We start from the raw sequence: 13,328 nt of genomic DNA, 5'->3' as shown, positions 1-13,328 counted from the left end.
TCTGTACGTGATTAGACAGTGGATTTAAATAGGTTCCTGTGGAGGGCTGGAGGTTGGAGGGGAACTGGGTGGAGTGAAAATAGGAAGTGTTGACTGACTTCATTAATAGTGTTTGAGAGGTCTATTGTTTTCTCCTCTTACCTGGTTTAAGTTTAGGCTCCTAAACTGAGGATGCAAAGGACTAAAAAAAACAGCCCTAAAATCAGTTGACACAAAACCTCTGTCACACACAGTTATGTACAAAGTTGATTTATCCTAATGATCCTACTTGTAAATATTTATCACTCACAGCAGCTTTCAGTATTTGAAGATCCATTTTGTCAACCCGAAATTGGGACGTGAACTTTTTCCTAAAATACAGGTGTTCTTCCCCCTCCCTGCCTCCCCCCCCAATAATAAGACTACATCCTTGGATCTCTCAGCATGAATTATTCCCATTGCTTGTTGTTCAACACCCTGATCAGAGAGCAGATGAGACAGTTATTCCTGTTGTTGCTGATTTACTATTACAGCTGCTTCCTCTTCTTGTGATTTAATTTGAAGTTTCAGCCCACCAGGGGGCTAATGGTCCCCACCTATGCGGCTTTAAAAGCTCGTTGTTGTTTTCCACCAGAATATTATTTCCATTCCTAGCCAGTGGCTTTTTTTTTTTTTTTTTTTTCCTCAGTGTTCATCTGGTAACTGTGAGGCAGTATTCCATTAGCCGTTTTCATGAAAAAAAAAAGAAAAAGGAAGTCCAGCCCAAACCCCATGCAACTCTTCAGATTGAAAGCTTGCAAATGAGAATTACTCTGTTACAGTAGAAACTCAGCAAATCAAAAAGTTTTGGAGTGTTCTTATGGCTATTGGAGACTCATACAAAGAAACCCACACTAAACAAAATAAGATCTTATCAATCATTTAGAGTCCTTGCATTTCTCTTCTTTTTAACATACAGCATATAAATAATTTCACTTCTTTTTTTTCATGTGTTCCAGGAAAATGTAGGGCAGGCAGCAAACCCAAGAGCATGTTTCATGGTGGGTACTGCCTGTGGTGAGATGAATTCCAAAAACATTAGCAAGTGCACTGAAATCCACTGTGTGATTGTGTCCTGCAGGCAGATTCTGCACAGGGAGCTCAGTTTGAGTGTGACTACAAATTTGTGACTGCAAATGGTCAACCAGAGAGCACTTAGTACTTCAGGAATGCTGCACACCAGACTGCTCTCAAGATCCAAATTGTACATCTCCCTTACTAAACTATTCTTGGAGCAAACTTAAGAAGTAATAAGTTTTCCAGTTAACCTTCAATTTTAAAGCATTTTTCATTCAAGTAATAGATTACCTTGAAAACATTTCTGTGCCAACAGGATTAACTTAGATGCTCAGCATGGCTTGCTCTCTGCTTTTATTGTTACAGTGTGAATTTAAGAGTGGTAGTCTTGAATTTATGTTTTGTAAAACATTTGGTTTTCTAGGTTTACTGCTTTTATGTGATTAAAGTCTGTGTATGGGTTTAAGTTTTCCTCATTTGAGCATAAATTTGTAACATAAACATTTACGTTTTATGATACATTCTCTGCTGGCCCAAAGAGTGTTTTAGGGAATTATGCATCTTCTACTGTTTGATTATTTTTTTACCAGTTCATGATTGATTTTAGAAGTTTAACTCTTCACCGAGTTAATGATGTCTTATCTTGCTGTGAATCACAGGTGTTTTCTTCACAGACACCCTGTTTTCGATGGCTTATTTCTTGCTTTGGGGTGGTAAGGATGGGGAGAGGGATTGCATTGCAAAAAGGATAAAGGCTGGGCAGACTGGCAGAGGTGGCTGTGTGAAACCTCAATGCTCTCAACTATTATTAAAGGGTGGAGTAATCTTTCCCATCTTTGAGAAGGAGGATATTATCACCAAATATCAGTGTTCAAGGTTGCTATTTATAATATAAATCAAATGCACTACTTCCTAAGGCTCTGATTGATGGAAAATGAAGCATTAACTGCCAGGAAACAGGTTTTCCTGTATTATCACTCAGTCGTGCAGTGGTCACTAACCTTTTCAATGCAACCTTAATATTGCATTGCTAATTGTATAATTTAAAGAATACAAGGTTTTAATAGTTACTTCAGGAGGAATGTTAATCACAGTGCTTTACAGCTGGTTTTGCTCACTGGAAGCTTACCATTTAATAGGCTAACTACTGTAATAACCATTAGTGCAAACTCTGCTTGGGTGATGTCTCTTGCAGTGTTTAATGAATTAGGCTCAAAAAATAAAACAGAGTACTAAACTTGTCTGACTTGCTGTAGAGGCAGCACAGAATTAGTCATTGGCTGTGAATGTTAATCACTCCACAGCAATGATAATTTACAGCATTGTTGTAGCACTCTTGTGCTCATAAAATGAACTTAATAACCCACTGCCACCCATGGGATAAGCCTTCCTTCTCCTTCCCTCCCCTTTGCAATTGAATACCCAGTCTGGCTGCATAATAGCCATGTGAAATACTGCATTTAAAAGAGTGAGCAGCTGTATGATAAAATAAACAGCTCTAAAACAGATTTGTTAATTATCTCTTTCTTTTATTCACAGAGGGTGTTTGTGAGATATGGCTGACCAGTGAAGACACAGGGGCTTATGGCAGAGACATTGGCACAGACCTCCCCACGCTTCTGTGGAAGCTGGTTGAAGTTATTCCTGAGGGAGCTATGCTGAGGCTTGGCATGACAAACCCTCCCTATATTTTAGAGCATCTGGAGGTAAGGAAGAAAAGGAATCATTTATATGCCGACATGGACATTCATTGAGTGAGTCAGCATGGAACCATGTGTGAAGTGTCTTTCATTTTAAGCAGTAGCTTAAAAATATAATAGACCTAAAATACATTTACAAAATTAGACTAACACTGTTAAACCATTTTCCTGACACAGCAAGTTACTGAGATAATAAGATACTCAAGTAATTTTTGAATTATAATATGACTGAGATCTCTGACATGTGGGACTTTATTGTAGTGATGCTCATTTGTGTGTATGAAGAAGTGATTCCAAGAACTAAAGAAAATGTCGTTTGCAATGATGGACTATGGGATTGGATTTTTCTTCCTCCTGCACCTCAGACAAGTATTTCCAGAAACATTATATGGTGGGCTCACTCAGTGATGCATTAATTATCCTACTTTTAGCATGTTTAGAGTTTCCATTGTAAGAAATAGACATATAAGTGTATATCTGTGTTTAAAATAAATGTAACAATGCAGTTCAATGAAATTAGAAGTATGCAACAGTGTGAATTTGAAAGGGTGGCCTATTCATGCAGAGGAGGAAGTGTGAGTGTCTTCTGAAATGTAGGTTGGTTTTGATGGATTCTGTCACCAAATGAATTTATTGAAATTCCTAAGAACTGTCCACTGAATGAACATAACTGTAAAGAGGAAGGAAGGATGTAGTTGAAGGTGAATTTTGTAACCATGTCCATGTGTAATACCCAGTTAAGTAGCTAGTATCCATGCTGCTTTCCCAAAGATAATATAACATAAATAGTTGCACTTCTGTTTTCTTAAGATGTCGAGGACAGTATTTTCCCATCAGAGTGCTATAACTGCACCTTTGCCTGTTGTTGAAGCATGTGGGCTGGAGGAATCTCATCTTGGTAGGAATAAGCAGGTTTTCACTTCATAAGCTAAAGAATTTGAACTTCAGAAAGTTGCAGGAAACTTCCTGGCTTGTTATTTTATTTTTTGGTTTGGCATTCACTTCACTAAGAGTTTTAACTCAGCACACTGAACAGGAGCCTTTAGGAAGTGGTGTGGTTGTGTTTTTGAGAACTTTGCATTGTGTCTGGGACTCTCATATTTGCCACAAGCTTTTCTTCTTTTTTTTTTTTTATTTTAACATTTTTCAGCATCTTGTACAAAAGCGAATCAAGCTTTTAGCAATTTTCACAGTTAGTTCCTTTGCTTTCATTTTTAATTCACATTATTAAAAGTGTTTTGGCATAGATTGCTGCTTTTGTCACTGCTGATCATTGTATGAGTGCTCTCGAAGCTTTAAAAAAAAAAAAAAAAGAAAAATCAGTTTCTGTAAATAACAAACTGCTCTGCTGAGATAAGGGGCATCTTGATATAATCCAAGAAAAGTGGAAAGAATGTTGCTTTCCTTCAATCATAGTAAGTGTCAGCATGTCACAAATCTGTAAATTTATGATATCTAGTCTTCCTGTTTCTAAATTTTCCAGAAGGTGCTGTAGGTAGGACTTACTTTTTTACCTGACTCATATTTAGGAAAAGTACCCTTATCTCTGAAAATGGACCTTTAGGTGTCATGGGAAAGGCAGAGGAATTCATGGAAATTTACTGAAAATCTGTGCCTCTAATGTTGCTGTGCAGAACATACATTTGTGTGCACCAGCCTTTTTTGTGCAGTAGCAACATCTGCTGTTGCTCATCCTCTCCAGTGCTCCATACAATTTCCAGTTTATATGATTTTTCTAAGAATTATTTAATCACATTTCTATGTTTCACGTGACCAAGAATTTCCGATCTTGAAATTTGGTGATATAATTTTACTGAATTGTCAAACTAAATTAGTGATTTTTTTTCACTTCTGCATTTCCATCTAATCTCCTCTTCCAAGCTTACCAGACTTTTCTCTGAAGGATCACTGGGGAATGTAATCAGTCTCTTGTACACATTTTCACCAAACAAAGTGAACTTTTTATGCGCAACATGCTTTTAACTTTCCAGCTGAGGAAAGGGTAGAACTAATTTGTTTTAAAAAACCAAAATTAACTGAGAAGCTGAGTAACTCTCATGTAGATCTTATCTCCTAAGGAAGGTATGAAGATGTGTTATTTGTTGCAAACATCTTTCATTAATTGTTTTAAAAGGTGCTGCATTTTATTAATTTAGGTTATTAGAAGTCCTCTTGTCTAATTATGATGTCATTTAGCTTTCTGTGAAAAAATTTACCTGGGCAAATGTACTAATCTTGTGTCACTTTTTGTATGCAATGCAAAGGACAAAGTCATTCCAATCGTGTATCTTGTTTAAAAATCAGACATTTTCAGCAGTTGCATGCAATTGTACACATGCAACTGCTCAGCAGGGGTTTGTTTCACTTTTGAAATTATATGCAGCATAGAGCAACAATAGTCATCAAAATGTAGAAATTAATTTTGAGGTCTGGACAGAGCTTCTCTAGAGACTCAGCCTAAAAGCAGTAATTTTGATTAATTTACTTTTCTTCCATATTTTTGGGGGTTTACCTGCAGGTGAGAGTATTTCATCTGCCTCAGTGTCTGGGAATCAGTTTCTTAGTCTCCACTAAGAAGTGGTAGCCAGCAGCTCTGCTGTTCCACTGGAGAACAAGGAGAGGAGGAGGAAGACAACAACTTCCTTTGGGTCAGAAGTGGATGGGATTAGAGCAGAGGAGGGGGCAAAGGAAAGCTGGGAGAGTTTGTAATGGGCTTTAAGGCTCTTATGCTGGAAGGCTTGGTAGATCTGAGGGCATGGGCCAGTGGCCATTCAGATTCTTTTTTGTTTGAGATAGGGAACCAGTTTAAATTCTCATGTGACTTAACATAGTAATAACCAGTTCCATCAGGTAGTACTGTCAGATAAATGCCCTTCTGTACTTGAAGATGTTTGTCATTTCAGAGTATACTGTTAATCTCATGAAAATCCTCACTTATGCTTGTGTCATGTGGTCTGACAATTTAGTACTTTTGTTTTTTATTCAGTAAATATGGTGGTATTAGTGCCTTGTATAGCGTGAATAGTCTTGGGATGAGAAGCAGACACGTGTTGTCAAATTATAAATTCTAGGCCTTCTTGTCTAAAGAGAAATATGTGTTTGGAACCATGCAATGTTTTATAGTCATGCAAAATATTAAACACTTTTTGGCATGCTGTCATTACAAAGAGAGCCTTTATCATAGTTATTCAGGGTATAATCCAAAGTACTAGATTTTTTTAATCTGCTATTTTCATTAGCCACAGATGATGTCTGTGCTTACATTAGTGCATAGTATGAAGTATTAAGATCAGATGAGGAAAACACAGAGTTTGGTAGTGAAGCTACTCTATCTAAATTTATCTGCATTTTGGAGTCTTTACTTCAAAATAAATGTAATTCTCTTAATCAAACTTCCCCACTACCCATGATCCAAAGCTGTTTCAAAGATATGCCATTAGTTTGCATCCCTTTGTTCCCACCCAGGGCTTGAGTACATTCACTCAAGTGAGCCTGGAGTATGGCTACTGCACTGATTTCCTTGGAAGCTAATTCAGTTTGTCCACTACAAAGTTCACCCCAGACTGAACAAGGGAGCATGAGGAACTGCACTTTAAAATTTCACTGCTGCTTTCACATCAAAGTGAACACAGCAAATCCTGGCAGCACTTCTCTAGATGACTTCTTGTTGTTATGACTGAGAGGATTATTTGGCATGTTTAAAGAAACTGAAGGGTTACAGACTCCAACTCTTGGTCCTGGTACTTAGACTGAGAAAGAAGTTGGAGTTTGGTTTACCTGCAGGAGACATCCTCAGTTTTCCTCTCAGAGAAAACCTGGCCAAACAATGGAGGAAGTATTGCATTTTCCCAAGTGCTCTCACAGTCTTAGCAGTCTGTTTGAATGCATCCACCATGAAACATGTAGCTTGCTTACTTCAAGGTTGATCTCAAACTGAGATTTTGAGATATGCCCTTGCCCAGTGTCAGTCCTATCTTAAAATGTTGATGCAACATGACATTGAGGAAAACTTGGGATTTTATCTACTTGGAAAGAAAATCTTAATAAACAGGCATGGACTATGGCCAGGGAAAAATAATTTGTCCCAGACTTGTTTGTTTGTTTGTTTGTTTGTTTGTTTGTTTTATCTAATGCGAAGGAGGAGGTCAGTCTTTGAATCCATTATATAGTCCTAGAAATACCTGCAAGGAGTGTATGTGTGTGGTTACCCTGTGTATTCTTGCCCATATGTCTTTGCACAGAGCTACTGCTCTAATTACACACAGTGCCAGGTGTCAAAGATTTTATCGCCCCATGGTATCAGTGTGTAGCAAAAGTACGTAAGGAATACAACCTGCTTTAGCGGCAACCTCCAGGCATTTTTCCCCCGTCATATTATGAAGCTACTTTCTAGTGCTCTGGTGAGATAATGGTTAACATCCACTTCCAGTGACTGATGGAGAGGGAGGATTGGGAAAAATCCATTAAAGCGATGGTAGTAGATAAACGATGAATGGGAATTAGTCTGAAAAGTAAAAAAAATAAGACAAAATGTATAGCAGCTTGAAATTAATGTTCATGGCGTAGTGTTGGATGCTAATTTTGCCTTGACTGTATTTCACTTTTCCTTAGGTTTAAACTTAGTTTTCTTTTCGTATCTGGGGCTCTGTCCAAATCACAAGGGACTCTAGATCATTGAGACTGTAAAAGGGCAGGGACTCACATTTCAGCCTTAGCTTTCCTCCTTTGTGGATTTAACATAATCCCAGAGTTGTCTGGGATTTTAGTACAGCACTTTCTGTGAGTGATGGGATGCTTCCAAATCTGTATAAAGGAGGCAGTTCACACCTGCCATTCCCGTAAGTGCTTAATTTCACATGACTAGATGAGTAGTCATCTTTGTCACCTGTCAAAATGAGTCTGTCTCAAACCATACTATATGCCATCTGTGGGCTGTATCTCCGTTATTAATTCAGGACATTTGAGTGATACACCAGCCATTGAGATGGAGTCTGCATGGCAGCAGAGTCTTTAAATGCAGAAGGTGTGCCAAGCGTACCACGAGTTGCAGTAGTATTTCTTTGCTCTTTTGCTTTGATTTTTCATGTCAGCTCAGTGTTTATGTTCCCTAACCTCACTGAAGCTGATACCCTACAGATGGCTCCCTCAAATGTGCCCTGACACAGCACATAGGAAATTATTACAGTATTACAGTAAAATTACTTATTCACTTTTCTTTTTTCTCTGTTGTCCTTTTTTTTCCTCTGAGTGCACCAAGCGTTTTTAAGCATTGTGCATAAGCTCAAGTTTTGAATAACCTAGAGTGTAAGCTGATTTGAAATGTGTTTAAAAAGGGAATAATATGCACACATTCCTCAATGGCAAATGAAAGGGCAGCATAATTTGAAGAATTAAAAGGACTTTAGGGCATGTGTTTGCTTTGTTTCTAGTATTATTTTTTGTCATTTTCATAGACTGCTGCTTTTGAAAGTGCCAATTAAAATCTGTTGATTTGACCAGAAAAAATGAAAACTGCAGCATATATTTAAATAAATGAATAGTTAAGCCCCTGACTTCTTATTACTGTGAGTTTTGTAGTGTTTTGTACTCGGTGGACCATGCAACTTTTTCTTGCTGTAATTACAAAGTTGTCTCTATGCAAACTGTGTCTGTTTTGCTAGCAGTAGGACTGAAGAGAACCTCAGATACTAAAGGGAGGAGGATGGAGCAATTGCCTCTGTCTTCCTGGGGAAAAAAAAAAAAAAAAAAAGAGAGAGAGAGAGGAGGTATGAGGGATGTTTACTATTTCCTTTGGGTTTATGTTAAATGCTTATTTGTGGAAGCTGTATGTGCATCTTTGCTTACTCTGTGTATTCCTGATTTTTGGTTTTTAGTGCTAAAATAGTCTGTCTCTCCTGTTCTTCCTCCAGAGTGTTCTTTGTCTCCAATATAGCACATTTCCTTGAAATTACTCCTTAAGACATGGTGTCATGGGAACATGAGTTCATCCTGGAGTCAATGTGGTTTTTTTATGATGGAGTTGGGAAATGGGTGAATCTCTGCTCTGCTTTGGGGTACATTTTGTTACACCATTTTGTCTATCTAGAATTTTAACATTTCAGACACAGCATGTTCTAATGTCTGTAAATGCCTGGTGACATGTTCATTTCCAGCTGGTAGAATATGATTTGGCTTAATAAACATCAAAATAACAACCCATTTTGCTCTTCCTGAAGGTTTTATGCTGTGTCTTTGAATTTTGGGTTCTCTAAAAAACCTTAACAAGTTGGGGACTTTGAACAATAAAGGTTTCCTTGCAGACAACATGGAAGGGAATATTTGTGTTGTCGGGAATGAAGCTCATGTTCTTTATAATGCCAGTAGAAAAAATGCTCTGAGATACATTAAAAAACTGTCTTTATTTGTGCAAAATTCAGTTTTCCATCAAGACAGAATATTTTATGCATGCATCTAGTGCTCTTCTATATTTAATAATCTATGAATAAAAATTGGTATTGCAAAAAGGGGTTGACATTAAGTAGCACACTGCTTGACCAGTTAAATCTGTGCACATTACCTGTACCTTAATTATGATTTGCTCATATGAATGTTGCTCTTGCTTGTTAGACTGCCCGAGAAGGAAGAGTATTTCAATGCAGACAGATCCACACTCAATCTTGTGCTGAGTGTCAGGCTGTCTGTCAATTACTTACAATACTGTCTCATCTCAGCGGTCCTTTGGAGCTGGAGCTTACTTCTGGTGAATTACTAGCAGAAAATAAAATAACCATTAATTGAGTGATATGTTCAAAGAATGGGAAATGCATATATGGGATTGTGCATTTGTGCTAAATAATAGTAGGATTTTATCAGTTGCCATGTGCTTCAAGGCATTGAGGTAGAAGCTATTATCAAACATAGAGCTTGCATAACAAACTGTGCCATCTTCTTTTAATATTTCTGCCTTCATTGTTAAACAAATAACATCTCGCTTTCCTAGTTATTTATATTATAATAAGTAAAGTTCTACCAGCTACTCTCCATGCTGTTTCTAAAGCTTCTATTTAGTTTAGATGCACAAACCCTTTTGTTTTCTTTGATAGATGAGCTGTCACATTTCCTGTGCTTTGCAGCATCATCTACATAATCTTCAGTGAGACTGCTTGCTTCGTTAGGCTTTGGCATTTGTTTAAAAAAAGGTTTATTTTATTGAGGTGAAGATTTTCTTTAAAGAAGAGAAAAAGAAAATACATTGTGTTCTAGAAGCATTAATATAACTGCACGGTAATATTTGCTTTGGGTTGTTGTACCTCCTGTTAATTGAGGAAAATATGTAAAATCTCATTCTTTGAATTCAGTTGGTTTAGCTCTGTTAAATGGGCAAGGGTTACTGAAGAATGTAAATTCTATGATATAAATCTCATCATTATGGTTTGGAATATTTTTATTCTGTTTTACTATGAAATTTAGGTCAGCTCACAAAATAAAGTGATAGTATTTGCCTAAAGGTTTAAGTTTTGATTAAAACCTTCCTCTATTTTCCTTCCACTGGAACCTGCTAAAGCAGTTGCTATTTTAGATATTGTACTTACTTGTTTGAAATGAAGGGAAACAATAGAGAGGCTTCCTGGCACTGCTCTGTCTTGGTGCAGATGAACTCTGGAGGGGTGTGCAATTCATTCTATGTCTTCCTTCTGAGCAGAAACCATCAATTCTTTTCTATCCTATGGGATTCTCATTTTTGAGCTGGAGAGCAAATTCATAGTATGGATGAAAGTAGCAATTCATTTCACTCATGCAGCTTTCTGAAGACAAAAAGGTAGTGTGACAAGCCTACTTGCCTATTGTGTGTGCCTCTCTTTCCTTTAATTAATTTTCATGGTTTTATTAGCATAAACTATGATTGAGACAGAGAGTTATTTAAAGTAGCAGTGTGCTGTTGCAATAAATCACCTTTTTAGCAGCCTTCCCAATATGTATTTTTAATACATATTGAAAAAAGGTATATTCATTTACTTCTAGAAGAAAATGTTTCATTTGAGGAGTGCTTAATGATGAGAAATAAGAGAGGACCAGAGAGAGAGAGAGAGAAAAAAAAAAAGGTGTATTTTCTTGCATGTCAGAATTAATAATTTCACAAAGAATTAGTATTAGCTCTTTGGTTGGCTGGTTTTAAATCATTAAACCATTGTTCTAACCATTAATGAAATGTATACTGTACCTTCAAGTGAATCAATTTTTGGAACTGGACAAACAGCACTCTGAAGCTCCACAAAGGCTATTTAGGATTGTAACAGTGGCTGCAGCAGCAACAATACAGTTCTCACCTTTGAAAGTATTGATTTTCCTGCATGGTGCAAATAAATTAGTGTGGTATTAATGCTGAAGGTGTCACTGAATCAGCTGTGTTTTGGTGATGTGGAGACTCAGATGTACTTGGGCTCATGGCTCATCACAGGCTGAGTAAGTAATAAGCAATCCACCTAATGGAGATGCTGATGCTTAACATTTTACCCCATGTGAAAGCAGTCCTGCTTTAATATTGGAAGCAAATTGTGATAGGGATGTCAGCTTGCTTATTGTGAAGAATTTCAGGAACCAAGGTTTAAGATATTTGTACTGGGAGTTACGAGTTTTGTCAGAGAATGTGAATAAATGGTACTGTGCAAGAAGTTTCTTTTTATTCCTGGGTATGCCATGTATAATCTTAGAACCATATCCACCTGTTAACAGAATAGAATTCCTGATATTTTTGTGTTTACAAATCAGGTACCTAGTGTATTTGGTGCTGTGTGTTTCCTTTGTTTACTGACTCCTGGGAAGAGATGTGACAAACTTCACCTGGAGTTTTGGACTGTGAAATACAGTTACTATATTGAATATTATCTGAATATCACTTCTTGTGCAGGAACTTGAGTTAGCTTGGGCTCTTGCTAAATAAAGGAAGATGTGGCAAGCTCTTGAGGGCATGTTAGGTGGTTTCAGTATGGCAGAGTTTAGTTTTTTAAGAGATCAGGCTTAATACATACTAAGCTGTGTGAGAGGAAAAAGTTGCTTAGCTAGCTGTGGTTTGTCTGTTTTCTGAGGCTGGAAGCAGTATGGAGATCCCACACCTAGGAGAACAGCTGGGAACAGCTAGGGCAGAGCATATGGCTCTCATGGCTTGTTTTCCTATCAGCAAATCACAGCTCGCCGTCTGGTTTATATCCACTTCGAAGAGTGGCCTGAGCTAATACCAGTTTTCTGTTTGGTAATGGAGAAGGCATTTTTCCCATCTGGCAACCCAAAGATTTGATTTTAAGGTTCAAATTACATTGGCTAGAATTGCACGGGCTTCTAACTGCTCCACTGTGACCTGCCTTTATCCTAATGACAGGATGAAGACCTGAGCATGTCATGCCATATTACGAGGTAGTGGTTGCCACTAAGCTTGCCCATTGTGTGGCTTCAGTACATCTCCCCCAGTTCATACACAGGTGAGGGAGAGGCATTGCCTTCCAATCAAGTGTCCTCAGGGACATCCCACATGTTCCTAGGTTTTTCAGCCCCATTGCTCACAGGGGGTGGGAAGTGAGGGGAGAGTTCCCTGTTCATTAATTTTAACAAAACTACTATGGGCCTTCCAGACTGGATCAAAACTTTGTCATCATTCCCGTGCCTGCGTCACAAGATCACATCTGTTCCTGAGCAGCACTGCAGCAGAGGAATTTATAAAATGGGCCACAGCCACCTGATTTTCATCCAGACTGTGCTGGTGGTGGCACCACTCGGCTTCTGAAAGACAACAGTCAGCAGACACCCCTCGTGACATATCCCAAACTAATATCCGCCTCAAAGGGATGAAGTTTTGAGGGAGTGCCATTTTGTCATGTTTCCATATGGACGAGGGTTTCTTTGGGCTTCACAGCTGGCAGAGGACAAAATCCTTTTGCTTGCGAGCAAGCTATTCACGTTATCGTGACTCAAACATGAGACAGAATTCAAATAACTTGGATTTTTGCCTGCCTTAGGTAAGGGGAAAGAATGGCTGTCTGAACAGCTTGCTGGTACTGACATAAGGATGCACAGATATTGATGTTTAGTTTCTCTGCAATTTTCTGTGGTTGCACATGGTGTCATTGCAAACAGGAGGTATGATTTTCTGGTTAGGTGGCTAAATTTGTGTATTGTAATTGCTAGGATAAAATACACTGACTAGAAATCTTTCTGGTAATGTTCCTTGTATTCTAATGTACTCCAGCTGCTAAGGACTGGAAAAAAATATTTCATATGTGATCAGTATCCTAAAGGATGTTTCACATACATCGTTTTTTTCTAAATGTAGATGACGCCTATTTTTGTAGAGTCAGGTTAAAACAAATTGTGCTACTTTTTGACCTTTTAGTTCCTACATGAAATTTCATTTTTGCGTAGTGCATCCCTTCATTCATAGACACATTATCAGATTCCAGGGAATAGTGAGAGAAGGCAGTCAGCCGTTTCAGTTGTGATGAAAACCAGAAAGTTTCTTTCACAGTGATACAGTTCCAATACGTCGTTCATTTATTGTTTCCAGATGGAAATAAAATTCTAGATGTTTTTTCTAACTGAAATATGTAATTATACCTAGTAATG

At 37.8% G+C, this 13,328-nt stretch overlaps 1 protein-coding gene across 4 annotated transcripts in view; it reads left to right on the top strand.

Moving 5' to 3' along the window:
* Positions 1–13,328, top strand: part of CDKAL1 (CDKAL1 threonylcarbamoyladenosine tRNA methylthiotransferase) — a 385,260-nt gene that overhangs the window by 238,117 nt on the left and 133,815 nt on the right. For 3 of the 4 annotated variants that reach the window (XM_083860251.1, XM_083860252.1, XM_083860254.1), the window contains exons 10-11: positions 978–1,019; positions 2,575–2,741. In XM_083860251.1, the coding sequence (XP_083716377.1) occupies positions 978–1,019; positions 2,575–2,741 (209 nt within the window). The remainder of the gene's footprint in view (positions 1–977; positions 1,020–2,574; positions 2,742–13,328) is intronic. The other variant, XM_083860253.1, reaches the window with a different exon arrangement.

This window comes from Zosterops lateralis, assembly GCF_965231275.1.
Source record: "Zosterops lateralis genome assembly, chromosome: 1".
Taxonomy (NCBI): Eukaryota; Metazoa; Chordata; class Aves; order Passeriformes; family Zosteropidae; genus Zosterops; species Zosterops lateralis.
Note: the sequence above shows the minus strand (reverse complement) of the source record. Positions and strands in the feature narration are given on the sequence as shown.